Raw genomic sequence first — 18,203 nt, 5'->3', positions numbered from 1 at the left:
CTGAAAAAATTTTGCTAAACCAAAAGAATCCAAGAAAGGAGGATCAAAGGAATAAAGAAACATATGAGACAAGTAGAAAATAAATAACACAACAGTAGCATTAAATCCAACTATATCAATAATTACATTGCATGTAAATAGAATAAACACTCCAATTAGAAGGCAGAGATTAACAGAAGATTCAATTATATGCTGCCTACAAGAAATATATTTTAAAAACAAAGACAGAAATTGAAGAATGGAAAAAATATATCATGCAAACACTGAGCATAAGAAAGCTGGAATGGCTGTATTAATATCAAACAAAATAGACTTCAAGACAAGGACTACTATGTTGGGAAAACTGGACAGCAGCATGTAAAACAATGAAGCTAGAACACTCCCTTCCACCATATACAAAAATCAACTCAAAATGGATTAAAGACTTAAACATAAGACAAGATACAATAAACCTCCTAGAGGAAAACATAGGCAAAACATTATCTGACATACATTTAAAAAATTTTCTCCTAGAAGAAATAAAAGCAAGAATAAACAAATGGGACCTAATGAAACTTACAAGTTTCTGCACAGCAAAGGAAACCAGAAATAAAACAAGAAGAAAACCTACGGAATGGGAGAAAATTTTTGCAAGTGAAACCGACAAAGGCTTGATCTCCAGAATATATAAGCAGCTCATACGACTCAATAAGAAAAAAAGAAACAACCCAATCCAAAAATGGGCAGAAGACCTAAACAAGCAATTCTCCAAGGAAGACATACAAATGATCAAAAAGCACATGAAAAAATGCTCAATATCACTAATTATCAGAGAAATGCAAATCAAAACTACAATGAGGTATCACCTCACACCAGTCAGAATGGCTGTCATTCAAAAATCCACAAATGACAAATGCTGGAGAGGCTGTGGAGAAAGGGGAACCCTCCTACACTGCTGGTGGGAATGCAGTTTGGTGCAGCCACTATGGAAAACAGTGTGGAGATTCCTCAAAAGACTAGGAATAGACTCACCATATGACCCAGGAATCCCACTCCTGGGCTTGTATCCAGAAGGAAATCTACTTCAGGATGACACCTGCACTCCACTGTTCATAGCAGCACTATTTACAATAGCCAAAACATGGAAACAGCCTAAATGTCCATCAACAGGTGACTGGATAAAGAAGATGTGGTATATTTATACAATGGAATACTACTCAGCCATAAAAACCGACAACATAATGCCATTTGCAGCAACATGGATGCTCCTGGAGAATGTCATTCTAAGTGAAGAAAGCCAGAAAGAGAAAGAAAAATACCATATGAGATCGCTCATATGTGGAATCTAAAAAACAAAAACAAAAACAAACAAACAAACAAAAACAAAGTGTAAATAAAGGACAGAAATAGACTCACAGACAGAGAATACAGACTTGTGGTTACCAGGGGGGTGGAGGGTGGGAAGGGATAGACTGGGATTTCAAAATTGTAGAATAGACTACACTGTATAGCACAGGGAAACATACACAAAATGTTATGATAACTCACAGAGAAAAAAATGTGACAATGAGTGTGTATATGTCCATGAATAACTGAAAAATTGTGCTGAACACTGGAATTTGACACAACATTGTAAAATGATTATAAATCAATAAAAAATGTTAAAAAAAAAAGACAAGGACTACTGTTAAAGATAAGGAGGGAAGGAGAGATATATATAATTATAAAAGGACCTGTATATCTGGAAGACATAACTATTATGAATATGTATGTGCTTAGTAACAGACTTTCGAAATACATGAAGCAACAAATTATACATCATGTCCAAGAATGTTTACCCAGGAATGCATGATTGTTTTCAGCATTTGAAAATAAATCATTGTAATCCACCATATTAACCAATAAAGAAAAAAATATATATTCATCACAATATATGCACCAAATAGGACATCTGAAAAATTCAATAATCATTCATGATAAAACTCTTATCAAACTGGAATATAAGGGAACTTCCTCAATTTGATAAAAGGCACCTGTGGAAAACTTACTGCTAACATCATACTTCAAGATGAAAAATGAACTCTCTCCCTGCACATTGGGAAAACACATGGATGTCTGATCTCACCACCTCTGCTCAACATTGTACTGGAGGTCCCAGATATTATCATAAAGTAAGGGGAAAGAAGCATAGAGACTGAAACAGAAAAAGTAAAATTGTCCCTATCCACAGATGATATGATTGTATTTCTATACAGAAATATACTTCTATTGATAGTTATATATAGTAAATTCCATTTATTATAAGTTTAAAAAAAAAATGAAATGCCTAAGATCTTTACATGCAAGACTATTACATTGTTGAGGGAAATTAAAGAAGACCTAAATACATGAAGAGTTATAACATTTATGAATTGGAAGATCAACATTGGTGAGATCAAAATTCTTCCCAAATTGATCTATATATTCAATGCATAACCCCAATAGAAATTGAAAGGTGATTCTAAAATTTATATGGCAATGAAAAGGAACTAATATAATAGCCAAAACCATCTTGAAAAGAACAAAGTTGCAAAACTTACACTACTCGATCTCAAGGCTTACTAATAAGCTGCAGTAATCAAGACCATGTAGGACAGGTGTAAGGACTTATCTTTTTTTTTTTTCTGTTTTCAAAGAACCAACTTTACCACTCCATTGCTAATAGACTCTTGTGGGCCTTTTAAAGGTCCTTAATGGAGTTTATTTTATGCTAATGTTATTTGTGCATTTATATTATTCCTCTGCTAGACTGTGAGCTTCTCCTGGCATCCAGGCACTCAGTTTTACCTAACTTTCTAAGTCTTCGACACCTGTACTATTTCATATCTGTAGTTTGTCTTAAATAATATCTGTCAAAATAACACGAACAACCATAATCTCAGCCCTCATGGGCGTTGGTGAATCATAAAGCCACAGAACTTCCTTCCCCAAATAACCTACCCAAGGCAGAGGGCTGGCTGATTTTCGGTGACACCCATTTTGGGGAGGACTCAGGATGAGGGGCCACGGGCTGCACTGGGCGAGTCTGTCTGGCTGCCAGTTTCATCAGACTCATTTGCCTCTTGTGAAATATTTCTTGCACATCACCCAGCTTCTGCAGGACTTTCTGAGCTTTGGCCTGTGGGAACAAAAGCAGATTATGAGTTGGTTGCTTGGCACTGAGTCTGAGGACATGAGGTATCCCCGTTCTCCCATCTTCTCCTCCTCCCTGCCTCCCTATCTCCTTCAGGTGACTCTTCTCCAGATATCCATATGCAGGTCATTGCACATCTCACCTTGTACAGATTGTGCTTCTAAGAGTCTGCTCTCCCACTTGACGGACAGAGGTTGTCCATCTTTTCACTACTGTGCCTCCAGGGCTGGGAACACTGCCTAGCACAGAGCAGTGCTCGGTAAATAAATGTCGACTCAGTAAATGTTCACTAAGCCATGTTCACTCACAGTAGAAAAGGACGCCACAGGCCATGAATAAATGGCATGAGGCCAACTTATAAAACACGAGGATTTCAAAATAAGAAATTTAACCAGAATAAAGGCCCTGATGGAGAAAAGACTGTTAAGTGTTCTGGGGCACAGAGGTGGCTAAATTCTGAGTCAAGATCAGGAGAACCACAAGAACCTGTAATTAAAAAGATACACATTTAAATTTTATTTTGTGAGACACCTCTCTATATAAGGAGGAAAGAAATAAACCGAAGAAACACCACAGGAAAGATGAAACTCAAACACATTCTCATCACTGACTATATGCCCTCAGGCAGAGGTTCAGGGGAACAAGAAACAAGATCTGTTTCACCTGAGTTTCCCCAAGGCTTAAATTCAGCGGATACATTTCTTTCAACATGACATTCCTCTAGCTCTGCGGCGTAAAGGAAGTGGTTAGCCTTTATCACGCCAACTCTGACATCCACCTTGTGGACGATTTTAACCACCAAAAGAAGGGACCCAAAATTAGAAGAGCTGAGCCACCATAATCCATGCAGGGTGGATGGAGGATGCTGAATTCCAAAAGCAGAGACTCAGCACACATCCAGGGAGGCTGCCACAATTTGCAACTGGAAAAGTAAACCTGTCTTTTCTATGCTGGGCCGTCTTCTGAGGGAAAGAGCAAAGATCCCTGAGGGCTTGAGTGTTAGCCACCGAACAAGTTCCCCTACAGCCTAAAGCCCTGTCAAGGCTGACCTCTGCACCAAGATCTGGAGCAGGTCTCACTCTTCGGAGGGTCTGAAGCAGACCTGCACTGTCCCTGCAGTATCCACCAGCCATACATGGCTACTGAACACTTGGAATGCGGCTAGTCTGAACTGAGCTGTGCTGTCAGTTTAAATACACACTGGATTTTGAAGATGTACATGAAAAAGTACATAAAAGATCTCATTAATAATACAATTAATTATATAATAGTGATTGTATGTTGAAATGATAGTTGGGACACAGGTAAATAAAACATTATTAAAATGGATTTCATTTGTTTCTTTTCACTTTTTAAAATGTGGCTACTGGAAAATCTTAAATTTCATATGTGGTTTGCGTTGTATTTCTATTGGAAAGTGTTGATCTAAACCAGGGGTTGGCAAACTTTTTCTGTAAAAGGCCAAATAGTAAATATTTCGGGCTTTGCAGACCATCTGGTCTCTGTTGCATCTCCAAAACTCGGTGGTTGTAGCATAAAAGCAGTCATAGATAATAGCTAATACATAAATGAATGACAGTGGCTGTGTTCTGATAAAACCTTATTTACAAAAATAGGCACCAAGCAGCTTTGGCCCACAGGCTGTAGTTTGCCAACTCCTACTCAGAGTCTGTGTTTAAAAGGTGTCTTCAGAGACTATGCCCCTGGCTTCAGGAAGCTCAGCTGAAAAGTGGACTAGAGATTCTGATAACACAGCTATGAGTCCAAGTCCCAAAAGAAGCCAAAAGCCCTTACGTCAGGATCATGGCAATCTCAGTTTGTGTTTCTGGGGGGGATGGTGATAACATGGTGACCAGCCACTACTACCCTGCCCTTCTGGCCCAGTAATTAGCTTGAGGAAACTGAAACATGAGTGTTAATTTCTGCACAGAGATCAAGAAATCTGACTCAATGAATGATTGTCAATTAATTGTGTGGATTTATTTCTGGGTTCTCCTTAGATCAATGAATCAATTCTGTTCCATTGTTCTATGTGTCTATTTTTGTGCCAGTATCATATTTTGATTGTTATAGCTTGGCAGTATGGCCTGAAGTCAGGGAGAATGATACCTCCAGCTTTGCTCTTTTCTTTCAAATTTGCTTTGGTGATTCATGGTCTTCTGTGGTTCTATACAAATTTTAGGATTGTTTGTTCTAGTTCTTTGAAAAAGGCCATGGCTTTTGATATTGACTACATTAAATCTGTAGAGTGATGTGGGAAGTTGGACATTTTAATATTAATTCTTCCAATCCATGAAAGAGGGTATCTTTCCATTTCTATCATCTTCAATTTCCTCTATCAATGTTTAATAGTTTTCAGAGTATAGGTCTTTCACCGCCTTGGTTAAGTTCATTCCATAGGTATTAAATTTATTCTTTTTTATACAGTTTTAAATGAGATAGTTTTCTTACTTTCTCTCTCTGATAGTTAATTATTATTTAATTAATTATTATAGTTAATTATTATCCTGCAACTTTACTGAATTCATTCATCAGTTCTAATAGTTTTTTGGTGGAGACTTTAGGGTTATTTAGTATCATGTCATCTGCCAATAGTGACAGTTATACTTCTCCCTTTCCAATTTGGATGCCTTTTATTTCTTTTTCTTGTCTGATTGCTGTGGTGAGGCATCCTAGCCACATAGAAGTGGCAAGAGTGGGCATTCTTGTCTTGTTCCTGATTTTAGAGGAAAAACTTTCAGCTTTTCACTGTTGAGTATGATGTTAGCTGTGGGTTTTTCAAAAATAGCCTTTAGTATGTTGAGATATATTCCCTCTATGCCAACTTTGATGAGAGTTTTGATCATAAATGGTTGTTGAACTTGTCAAATGTTTTTTCTGTGTCTATTGAGATGATCATGTGATTTTTATTCTTTCTTCTGTTAATGTGGTGTATCACATTGACTGATTTGCAGATACTGAACCATCCTTGCATCCACGGAATTCTGTTTGGCACTGTTTTGTTGAGGATTTTTGCATTTACATTCATCAGATATTGGCCTGTAATTTCCTTTTTTTTTTTTTTTGGATAGTGTCTTTGTCTGGTTTTGATATCAGGGTACTGGTGGCTTCGTAGAATAAATTTGGGAGTGTTACCTCTTCAAATTTTCTGGAATAGTTTGAAAAGGATAGGTATTAGCTTTTTTTTTTTTTTTTTTTTTTTTTTTTTGGCATGTTTTATATTACCTCTTCTTTATATGTTTAGTAGAATTCCCCTGTGAAGCCATCCAGTCCTGGACTTTTGTTTGATTTTTTTTTTTATCATTATTACAAATTCAATTTCACTGCTAGTGATTGGTCTGTTCAGACTGTATATTTTTTTCTGATTCAGTCTTGGAAGGTCATATGTTTCGAGAAATTTATGCATTTCTCCTAGGTTGTCCAATTTGTTGGCATATAACTGTTTGCAGTATTCTCTTATAATTTCTTTGTATCTCTGTGATATTGGTTGTTATTTCTCCTCTTTCATTTTTTATTTTCTGAATTTGGATTATCTCTTTTTTTTTCTTAATGAGCCTAACTAAAGGCGTATCAATTTTGTTCATGTTGTTTAGTCTCCAGATGTTTGTGTTCTTCCCATTTTTCTTCCTGTAATTGATTTCTAGTGTCATACCTTTGTAGTCAGAAAACAAAAAATGCTTGATAGAATTTCTATCCTCTTAAATTTGTTGAAACTTGTTTTGTGGCCTGGCATGTGATCTAGTCTGAAGAACATTCTATATGCACTTGGAAAAAAATGTGCATCCTGCTGATTTTGGATGAGATGTACCGTAGATATCTATTAAGTCCAGTGGTCCAGCGTGCCATTTAAGAGTATAGTTTCCTTACTGATTTTCTGTGTGGATGTTTTCTCCATTGATATGAATGGGGTGTTAAAAGTCACCTACTAGTATTGTATTATTGTCAAATTCTCCCTTTACATCTGTTAATATTTGCTTTATATATTAGGTGTTCTCTATATTAGGTGCATATATATTGAGAGTTATATCCTCTCCCTGCATTGATCCCTTTATCATTATATAGTACCCTTCTTCATCTTTTGCTATAGACTTTGTTTTAAAGTCTATTTTGTCTCATATGAGTGTTTACCCCTGTTTTCTTCTTTCTATTTGTACGAAATATCCTTTTCTATCTTCTCACTTTCAGTCTGTGTGTCTAGTTCTGAAGCATGTCTCTTGTAAGCAGCAATGAGCTACCCTATGTCTTTTGATTGGAGCATTTAGACCATTGATACTTAAAGTGATTATTGATAGCTTTGTATTTATTTCCATTTTGTTACATGTTTTCTGGTTGTTTTGGTAGTTCTTTTTCTGTTCTTTTCTTCTTCTTTTAGTCTCTTCCTTTATGGCTTGATGATTTTTGTTAGTGGTTTGCATGTGTTACTTCTCTGGTTTTTGTGTCTTTATTGTAGGTTTTCAATTTGTAGTTACCAAATGGCATTCATATATGCTAATCTGTAACTATATTAACTTGTTTTAAACTGGTACTTATTTAAGTTCAAACAAATTCTAAAAGAGCTGTATTTTTTTACTTCTCTCTCCCATGTTTTGTGTTTTTGATGTCATATTTTACACTTTCATATTTATCCCTTCACAGTTACAGTTGAATTGATAATGTTTTGTCTTTTAATCTTCATACTAGCTTATTCAAGTGGTTGATCCACAGCCTTTACAATATATATTTGCCTTTACTGGGGGGATTTTTCCTTTTCTATAGATTCTTACTTCTTATTTTAGCCTTTTCTTTTCCACTTAGAGATGAATTTTAACATTTCTTTTAGGGTCAGTTTAGTATTGATGAACTCTTAGTTTTTACTTATATGAGAAGTTCTTTATCTCTCCTTCAATTCTTAATGATAATATTGCCAATAATTGGATACAGTATCCCAAATAGTAGGTTTTTCCCTTTCAGCATTTTAAATATATCATGCTATTCCCTTTTGGCCTGCAAAGTTTCTGCAGAAAAATCAGCTGATAGCATTATGGAAATTCCCTTATATATGATTCTTTGTTCTTCTCCTGCTGTCTTTAGATTCTGTATCTTTAACTTTTGCCATTTTAATTATGATATGTATTGATATAGGTATCTTTGGGTTCATCTTCTTTGGGACTCTCTGTGCTTCCTGTACCTGGATACCTGTTTCCTTCTTCAGGCTCAGAATGTTTTAGCCATTATTTCATCAAATACACTTGATTGATTGATTAATTGATTGATTGACTGAAGTATAGTCAGTTACAATTTGTCAATTTTTGGTGTACAACAGAATGTCCCAGTCATGCGTATACATACATATATTCATTTTCATATTCTTTTTCATTAAAAGTTATTACAAGATACTGAATATAGTTCCCTGTGCTATACAGAAGAAAGTTTTTTAAAATCTACTTTTATATATAGTGGCTAACATTTGCAAATCTCAAACTCCCAAATTTATCCCTTCTCACCCCCTTTTCCTGGTAACCATAAGATTGTTTACTATGTCTGTGAGTCTGTTTTTGTTTTGTAGATGAGTTCATAGTGTCTTTTTTTCTTTTTTAAGATTCCACATATGAGTGATATCATATGGTATTTTTCTTTCTCTTTCTGGCTTACTTCACTTAGAATGACGATCCCTAGTTCCATCCATGTTGCTGCAAATGGCATGGCTTTATTCTTTTTTATGGCTGAATAGTATTCCATTGTATAAATATACCACAAGTTCTCAAATACACTTTAGATACCTTTCTCCTCCTCTCTTCTCCTTCTGGGTCCAAATAACATAAATGTTGGTATTCTTGATGTTGTGCCAGAGGTCCTTTAAAGTGTTCTCATATTTTAAAAAATTTGCTCTTGTTTTTGCTGTCCTGATTGAGTAATTTCCATTAATCTATCTTCCAGATCACTTATGCATATTTATATATCATCTAGTCTGCTGTTAACTCCTTCTAATGTGTTTTTCATTTTGGTTATTGTATTCTTCACCTTTGACTGGTTCTTTTTTATATTTTCTAGTACCTTGTTAAAATTCTCACTGTATTCATCTATTCTTTTCCCTAGTTCAGTTAGCATTCTTATTACTAATGCTTTGAACTTTTTATCTGATAAATTATTTCTTTATCAGTTGTTTTTCTAGGGGTTTTCTCTTGTTCTTTCATCTGAAACAAATTCCTCTGCCTTCACATTTTTCTTAACTTTCTCTGTCTCTATGAAATTAGGTGAAACAGTAACCTATGCCAGGCTTGAAGGGATATCCTTGTGTGGGAGCATCCCTATACAGTCTGTGGGTGCCCAGTGGCTTTGGTGGATGACCCAGATATTAAGTGAGCATGGGTTATGTCTTTCCCCAGGGTGGGCTGGCAGCTATCTCCTTGATAGGAGGTGGAGCTGGAGATGGAGGGGCTAGAGCCAGAGCCAGATGTGAACCAGAGCTTTTCCTCTGCTCAGTGGCCAATACCACCCCCTGTTGGGGGCAGGAGTGGGTCCTAAGTTGCTGGAACAGAAACCCTGAGGGTTGGGTCCAAACTGGCTCTATTCCCTCTAAGTGTGTGCTTTCCCCTTTCCTAGTATTGGTACCTTTGCCCCTGAGGAGAGCAGCACTGCAGCAAGAGAGGCTGGAGAAGGTGCCTGGCATGGGGGAGTATGGGCTGTGGCAGTTCCAGTACCAGTCATAGTTCCAGACAGCACCCAATCTGCTGTCTCTGTGAATACCAATAATGGCCACCCCTGTCCGATTCAGATGCTGTGCTGAGTCCAAACCAGCTTAGTCCCCAACAACTGTGTATTCCCCTCAGCCGCAGCAGCTCTCACCCTGGTGTGGAGCTGAACCACAGAGGAAATGGGGCCAGAGCAAGTGGTTGGCTTGGAATGAGGTGCATGCTGGGGCAGTTGTGGGAAACAAGCCAGAGCCCTGGTAAGTTTCAACCTGCTTCTTCTGCCTTGTTTCAGAAGTAAGCAAGCATGTGTCCACTCTTCACTAGCAGAGTCTAGGTTTCTTACAGCCCCACTGCCAGCCCACTAGTTTTCAAACCAGCTAAGGGAGGCATCCTCCCTGTGTCAGACCCCAGGACTGAGATTCCCTATATGTGGTTCAAACAGCTCACTCCCTAGAGAGGTTCTCTGAGCCTGTGTAATCCCTCTCCTCTGCTGTGTCCCCTCCTAGAGGTGCGGCCTGAACCTGATCACTTCTCTTTCCTTCCTGCCCAACTCCATGTGGATCTTTCTTACAGCTTTGGTCACAGAAGAGTCTTTCTGCCAATCTCCAATTTGTTTTTTAGTGAGAATTGCTCTACATGTGGATATATTTTTGATGTGTTTGTGTGGGGAGGTGAGCTTGGCATCCTCCTATTCCAATATTTTGATCTCCTGTTCTATAATTATTTTGTATATTTCCTGGTCCAGTCCTAGAATCAGCCATTGCTCTAAGGAGCCCAGTTTTCTTTTACTGGAGAATAGTTTTAGAAACCAAGATCTCGGTGGTAGGTGTGCTCATAGATAATGGGGGTCTCATTGCTTCCGGGCCCTCTCAACTACCCAAGGAAGGAGATACATATGTTTAAACCAACTAGTGTATATGCATATAAGTAGGATTATTTTTATATGTATAGATTATTTGTTTTGATAATCAAGTCATTACTCCTCAGTGAACAAAGCCCTCTGACACAACAAGATATTTAAATATTATAACCTAGAATTTTACTCTAAACCAAAAGAAGAAACGATGGGCTTTGGGGATTTTTTTTTTTTTTTGGTCCATTTTGGATTAAATTTTTTTTTCTTCTGTTCTTCTCTTCCCTCCATGTTTCTGCCTGTTTCCCAGAGGTGACTGGTTAAATTTTATTCATTTCCTAGTGAGTGGTATGGTCATGAAGTTTGCTGACATTGGTCAGAATGGCAGCTGTGGCTACAAGTCTCCCTGGTTGACCTGATACACTTATTTGAGAAGCTAATGGTCGTGGAGCTGAGTGGGATTGTTCTGCCTTAGGAATATGAACTGGGGCTACTGATTCTGGTTCTACAATGTAGTACTGACACTAGGTGAGCCTTCTCTTTGGGAAGTAAAGGGTCTTTGTATTGGGGGAAGGTAAACTGCCTAACCACCCCCCACCCCGCAACAAACACACACACCACCTCAAGATCACACCTTACCACCAAAACTCACTGGGAGGAGTCAGGGAAAGAACATTACTTTTAAGGTACAACCCCATACCAAGCTGCCTCCATGGCACTCAGCCCACTCTGCCTCCTGTCTACCCACTTGTTCAACAAACATGGATTGGCAACCAGGCACAGGCTAGGCACAGGGACACAGAGATGGATGAGGCTGTTGACTCACTGCAGCTCCCAGTGTAATAAACAAGACAGATATTAAAAAAAAAAGTAACTAGAATACAGTGGGCTATGTATCATTTTAGAGCAAGATTCTTAGCCTGAATCCCTGGATGGACTTCGAGGTGTCACCTAAAATTAATTACAAAAAGTTATATGTGCTGGGTATTCTGTTTGATCCCCCATTACATCTTCCACATATTGCTCTGTGTCCCAGGAAGCTGACCTCTACGACTCCATCAGATGGGCTCACTAGATGCCCATGGTCTTTAGTTGGATTTGGCCAATGGGACACACTACCAGGAAATCTGAGAAGGGGAGGGAGAAAAGTAGGGGTATATATTTCTTCCCCAGTGACTGCATTCCTCTGCTCAAGGCCACAGCTCTTACAGTCATAGCTGTAATGCTTCCTGGGTTCCCCTTTGTCTTTCAGGTTTAGGGATGGTAACTGCTCCCTGCTTCTTGCTAGCCCAGGGTCCTTCACTATCCATGTCGGGTTCCCTAAGTTCTGCCCATCTCTTTGTACACAGTGCCTACACCAAACTCTATTCAATCATTTTGAGTGTGTAGAACCCTGAAAATACATGAACCAGATGCTCAAAAGACATAAAAAAGCCCCTCTAGCAGAAGTAAATACAAGGTCATGTGGATCTGAGAGGAAGGTTTGCTGTCTGTAACTGCTGGCTTAACAGAAGAGTGTTCCTCTCAAAATGCGAATCTAATCAAGTTATGCCCCTGCTTAAACCCTTCAGTGGCTCTTAGAATAAAGACCAAACTCATTCATATGGCCCACAAAGCCCCATCTCATCTGCCCCTCTCTAATCTCTCCCCAGACACTCTTTCCTTGTTCTCTGTACTCCAGCCACCCTGACTTTTGGGTTCTGCACTTGTGCCAGTCTCCTGTAGCCCTGCAGCATTGTACATGCTGTTCCTTTTCTCCAGAAAGGCTCTCCCATCTTCTCTACTCATTTTCCAGGCCTTGGCTCAAGTGGCGCTTCCCAGGGGACCTCCCTGACTCCCCAGTCCAGGTCAAGTTCCCCTGTCACATGCCCAATAGGACCCTGAATCCATCCTCCAGAGTACCTATCTCAGCTTGCAACACATATTTGTGTTTTGTGTTTGATGTTTACTAATGTCAGTCTCTCCCATACATAAACTGTAAGTTCCATGAAGGATGAAACTACATCTATTTTTGCTCATAATTGTGTCCTCAGCATTCAGCACAGTGCCTGATACATCAAAGATGCTCGTAGGTACTCGTAGAGAAATGAATGACTGAAGGTGGTATTTGAGTCAGACCATGAAGGGTCAGTTTGCTAGGAGGCACAAACCAGGAGTCTAAGAGGCCACCTGAGGATTCAAGAACTGGTTAACCTGCTCAGCACATCCTACATGGACTTTCTCAGGCAACAGGCAAAGTCTCCCTACATGCCTTTCCCAACCACATGATCAAAATAACCCAGAAACATTACCTTCACATCAAGGGTGAGGATCAGCTCAAACTCGCTGTAAAACTCCTTGGGGCTGGGTAACTGGTACTCTTTTGCTGTGTCCAGGAATGTCTCAATGTCGTTCAAGGCAATGTCAACTCCTTCTCGGGACTGGCACTTGTCTACAGCTTGAGAAGCCAAGAGGTAGATTCCCGCATCACACCACTGGCTGACCTTTGGGAAGGAAACATAGTACCCTGTGCAGTTAGCCTGCCCACAACTCAGCCACTACAATCCTCAAGAGGTCTGAGCTCATATAGGGTCTACGAGGATTCTGAGAAAATGGGAAATTGTCATGTGATAGTATCAAGTTTAGAGGTCCAATCACTGTAAATACAACCATAAGCTACACAAGCCCAAACCAATTTTACATCTGTACACTTCTTAGGGAAGCCACCCATTCAAAAAATGGAATCGTATGAGCATTCTTTTTTTTTTTTCCCCACTGACAGTAATTGCCACATGTTCAAAGGAAAGAGTTGTGTATTTCTACCTTTGGTCTAATCTTAGACAAATGAAACTGATGGCTTTTTGGGTTTACCTTTTAGACCGCTTGTCTTGTATCCTAATTGGTTACAAAAGCACATGGTGCATAATAAGGCTTTAGACCTGGCTCCTATGTGGGGTCTTCCTGGGAGAGGGAATGTCTCTTAACAAACACACCACTTTCCTCTGTCCATATTTGCATTATTTAGCATTTGTCTTTTCAAGGGAAGCATCTAAGAATGCAAAGCTTTGTAACTCAGAACAGCAATACCCAAATTTTCCAGAACATTGGAATGAAAACAGATAGGTGATGAATTCTAACAATTCAATTTTTTAAAAACTTAAACAGAAAGACAAGGGTCCTTGTGCTGTCTGAATATTTACATGAAAAGAAGCTGCCAGTGCAAGTACATCTGCATTGCCATTTACGCAATTTACCTGAGAGCTCTGTAAAAGAACTATGAGGAGAAAAAAGCAAAAGGGAGCTCTCCAAAGGTGTTATGTCTAAGTAGGAAAATTACAGGCAACTTAAATTTGCCTGTAATTTTCCCCTAAATTACCTACACTGGATGTGTACTACTTTTAGAATAACAGAAAATAATAAAGATATTTAAAAACTTATGATTCCTATTGTGTAGGGCTGAGGAGGGGGGTAGTATGCAGGTAGGTATCCATGAGTAACTTTTTTCCTCCTCCTTCCTATGTTTTTGAAAATCCAAAAACAGATGAAATTATGCTTTGATATATACTGTGAAAATGTGCTCTTTAAACATCAAGCCTAGATCTGCAGAAAACACTAAGCTGGAGTCTTCTGTAGGGTCACAGCAGCTACTTGCTCTCCGACACACACATATACACAGACACAGACACACACAGATACACGGACAAACACACACACGTGCGCGCGCACACACACACACACACACACCAGCTTTAAGCTATTATCTCTGGAGCAGAAATTGAATAAGGAAAACAGCAGCCAATCCTGCAGAGAGCTCAGCACACAGAGCAAGCTGTGCACCAGGCCCTTCTGAGCCACTTGCTTCTGGAACAGGTATATTTCATTGACACTAAAATCCCTTTGGCAATGGGATGATGTAAACAGCCTGGGTGGGTGCCCGCGCCATCAGAAACAACTGTGGTTATGGAGTGTGCTGACTCATGGCAGTGAGCTCTGTGTTGCCTGGGAACAGCTGACAGGGATGACTCCAGAAGTCACGGGCCTGCTGACCAGGCCCTGGCCTCAGAAATCACTGCTGAAGGGCACCAGGGTCCACGCCCCCTTCCTGTGAGGGCTCTGCATACAGCCTTGCTGTCTAGTCTAAGGGGCCCGGTGGCTGGAATTTGGCAGTCCTGACTTCAAGTCTGCGATCCCCTATTTACCCTACATGTGGTCTTGGGCAATATCTTATCCCAGGGTTTCTCAGTGTTGTCCACGTACCACCTACACCAAATCACCTGGGCAATGATGAAAATACTGATTTCTGGGTATCATCCAAACTTAGCGAATCAGTCTCCAGAGTGGTACATCAGGAAATCTGCAATTATAGCAAGCTCACCTCATGTACCAAATGTTGGGACCCATTGACTTAACCATGCTGAATATCAGTTTCTGTCTCTGTAAGATGAGGCCATTAAGATCTTTCTAATTAAGATCTTTCTCAAGAAATGTCCCGCAGGGCCAGGCCAAAACACACTCTGTAAGTCTGAGTCCACACAGAGAAAATGAACTTTAGTTCATTCTAATGAGATGTGGTGGGATGGCTGGGGCATTTTGACCTTCAATACTTTCATGACCTAGAATCTGCACAGTTTTTAATGCCTCTTGAGAATTGTTTCACATGAAAGACTTCATCCTCTCAGCAATCATGTGAGGCAGGGTGGACAAGTACGATTAAGACCATTTTTCAGAAAATTTTACACACATCATGGTCACGGCTTTGTTTTGCTCACCTTGTCCAGCTGTCTATGTAATTCCAAGGACTTTTCTAAAATCTCATGTTTTTTCTTGTTTTCATTGATGAAGTCATCACAGAGGTGCCTGAGCTCTGTGCACCTGGGTCTGATGGAGTCCATTGCATAGTGGTGGCTTTGGATGAGCTGGTCCCCAATTACTGCAAGCAGCTGGGCCTTTTCCAAAGGCTCCTGTGAAGTGAACATTCACAGTCAAGCATCAGAAGCCAGGTCACGGAGAGGCTGGTATTCCCCTGGCACTGTGTGCTCCAAACCTGGAGGGAGGCTAGAGAGATGCTTGTCAGGTCTTAGGCCAAGAGCCTGGGGCGGGGAACCTGGGAAAGTGCTGGGGTGGTTCAAGGTCCCCAGGAAGTCTCACCTAGTTCAGGGTCATCTGCAATTTGAAGGAGAGAGAGTCAGTCTATCAAATATTTGTTGAGTTCTGGGCTAGGCTTTGAGGGTATAGTGTTAACGAGCCAAGAATTTTCAATCCAATGGAGAACTCACATATTAAATAAATTATACAAGTAATTAGATTATTACAAATGTGGTAAGTTCTAGGGCAGAAGAGCATGAAGTGTTATATTGCACAGAACTGGAGACTCTGAATTCTCTTGTCAACTAAACGGAAAAAGAAAAGGGACAGACACATGGCCTGGAGGAAGGTGGGGAGTGAGCTGAGATTGCAAAAATGGTAAAGATCTTTTGTGGGCAACCCTATGGGGGATCATGAGAAATATGTTTTTCTATAGCCTTTCCTGTAACCCACAAGGTCCCTGTTCGCTCTGACCTCATCTGTTCAGCAACCGCATCCCCTACCTCTTTCTGCATGGCTCACTTTGTCCTAATCACATGTACTGTGTTTTTTTCTGTTTTTAATTCATTCACTATGTATTATTGAGGACCTACCATGTGCCAAGCTCTGTCCAGGTGCTGGGGGTTTGGTGGTAAACATAGCAGGCAAAAATCCCTGCCCTCATGAACCTTATATTTTAGTAGGAGACACAGACAATAACAAATATGTAGATAATATAATATCTTAGATAGTGATGAGTGCTATGGAGAAAATCAAACAGGGAGAGGAGTAGTTGCTATTGTAAATAGGATGGTGAGGGAAAGGCTCACTGAAAAGGCGCTAGCCGAGCTGCGCAGAAGAGTTAACACAGCAGCCTGAGACTGCTGTCCTTAGAAAGGCCTGCTTGCAAGGCTGGCCCGTGACCGGCCTCTGGACTGTCAGGAGGGTTCCTACCCCACCTATCCCTAATCTGAATGGCTCACCATGCCTAAATGGTTCTTTTCTTTAATGTATGATTCCTCCTTCTTCCACCCACTCCCACCAATATTTAAACTCCATGAGAACACTTAGTAGGCATCCCATAAATATTTGGTCAATAAAATAAAGGAATGAATGAACCAGTGAACTAGGGGAGGCTGCTTGGTTGGAATTGTGTGAACAACATTGACCTGAATCAACCAAGTCCCCAAAGGCCTCCAGAACGGAAAGCCCACACACACCCTCGCTGACCACACTGAGCATCCAGGACGCTACATTTGTCCTGGTTTAGCTTTTTGTAGTAACACAGAAAGTCATGAGGATTCTGGGTGATGACAGCGTGCCCCTCTCTTAGTTTATAGTGGTTTATGGTTTCAACAATTTCAAAACCCCTGTGCCCTACCCAGCTAGTCATTCACCAAGCCCCACAGAGCACACCTCTTTCTTAATACCTTTTGAACTCTGTGCCCTTCCCTCCCACCTCCTTGTCACTGTGTGTTCAGACCTTGGTGCTTTCTGACTGTGACAGTCACCTCTTTGATTTCCTTCAGGCTCTCTTTCCAATCACGCGCCACACTGCTGACACAGCAGCATCTCCATCACAACGTCTTATCGTGTCTACATCACTCCCGGGTCTCATACCCTCTCCTGGCTCCCTGTCATCTTCAGGAGAAAGTTCGAACTCCTGAGCAATGCACGGGAGGCCTTTCATTATCTAGGTCATACCTGTGCCTCCTCCTCCTTCACTTCTGTCACCCTCGTCCTCCACTGTAACCGGACTAATGACTCATTCCTCAAATATTCAGGCAGCTTCTGGCCTCCATGCCTTCTCTAATTGCTTTCTCTGTGTAGAAAGCCCCGCCCTTCCCTCATAGCCCCTGCTTCCTCATCCTTCACCCCTGATGCACCCACACATCTCCAGAGCTAACTCCAAATCACACTTCAGAGTTCATCTTCTCCAGGAAATTTCCTCTGACTCCCCCACTTTATTCTGATGACCCTTCTCTGTGCTCCCACAGCAGTCTATGCCTTTCCTGATCAGAGCATGAACTTGACTGTGCTGCGGTCAGTTATCTATTGCCCACACTACACCACAGACTCTTGTGGGCATGCGCCAGCTTGTATTCAACTTTAACAGTATACAGCACATATTTGGTACTTAAGAATAAATGACTGTTGTGCGAAACTAAAAAAGGAATAATGATATGGGAACAAAGTGGCACGAATCAAGCAGCGGCTATTTAAAATAACTCAGGAATAAGTATCCAGTGCACTTGTTCTAAACAGCAAAGGCCCAGACTCACAGGTCACCATTGCCCAAAGGAGGTTACAATGCTAATTCCTTGGAATTAGGAGATCAATAAATATTTGCAGAATGAATAAAGGACGGGTGAGACACTCTTGCTAGAACTGCTCAGCCACTGCGGTTGAACTGAGGAAGCGTTCTGCAGCCCAGAATCTACCTCACTACCTCTGTGATATTAACAAAGCAGCTAACATTCACCGA

At 40.3% G+C, this 18,203-nt stretch overlaps 1 protein-coding gene across 12 annotated transcripts in view; it reads right to left on the bottom strand.

Annotated features, from left to right (window-relative positions):
• MCF2L2 (MCF.2 cell line derived transforming sequence-like 2) overlaps positions 1-18,203 on the bottom strand; it is a 207,885-nt gene that overhangs the window by 94,173 nt on the left and 95,509 nt on the right. For all 12 annotated transcript variants that reach the window (XM_074367088.1, XM_074367109.1, XM_074367099.1 and 9 more), the window contains 3 exons: positions 15,424-15,615; positions 12,967-13,158; positions 2,959-3,136 (listed from right to left, as the gene is read on the bottom strand). In XM_074367088.1, the coding sequence (XP_074223189.1) occupies positions 2,959-3,136; positions 12,967-13,158; positions 15,424-15,615 (562 nt within the window). The remainder of the gene's footprint in view (positions 1-2,958; positions 3,137-12,966; positions 13,159-15,423; positions 15,616-18,203) is intronic.

The sequence above is a fragment of the Camelus bactrianus genome, chromosome 1 (assembly GCF_048773025.1).
Source record: "Camelus bactrianus isolate YW-2024 breed Bactrian camel chromosome 1, ASM4877302v1, whole genome shotgun sequence".
Lineage (NCBI taxonomy): Eukaryota > Metazoa > Chordata > Mammalia > Artiodactyla > Camelidae > Camelus > Camelus bactrianus.
Note: the sequence above shows the minus strand (reverse complement) of the source record. Positions and strands in the feature narration are given on the sequence as shown.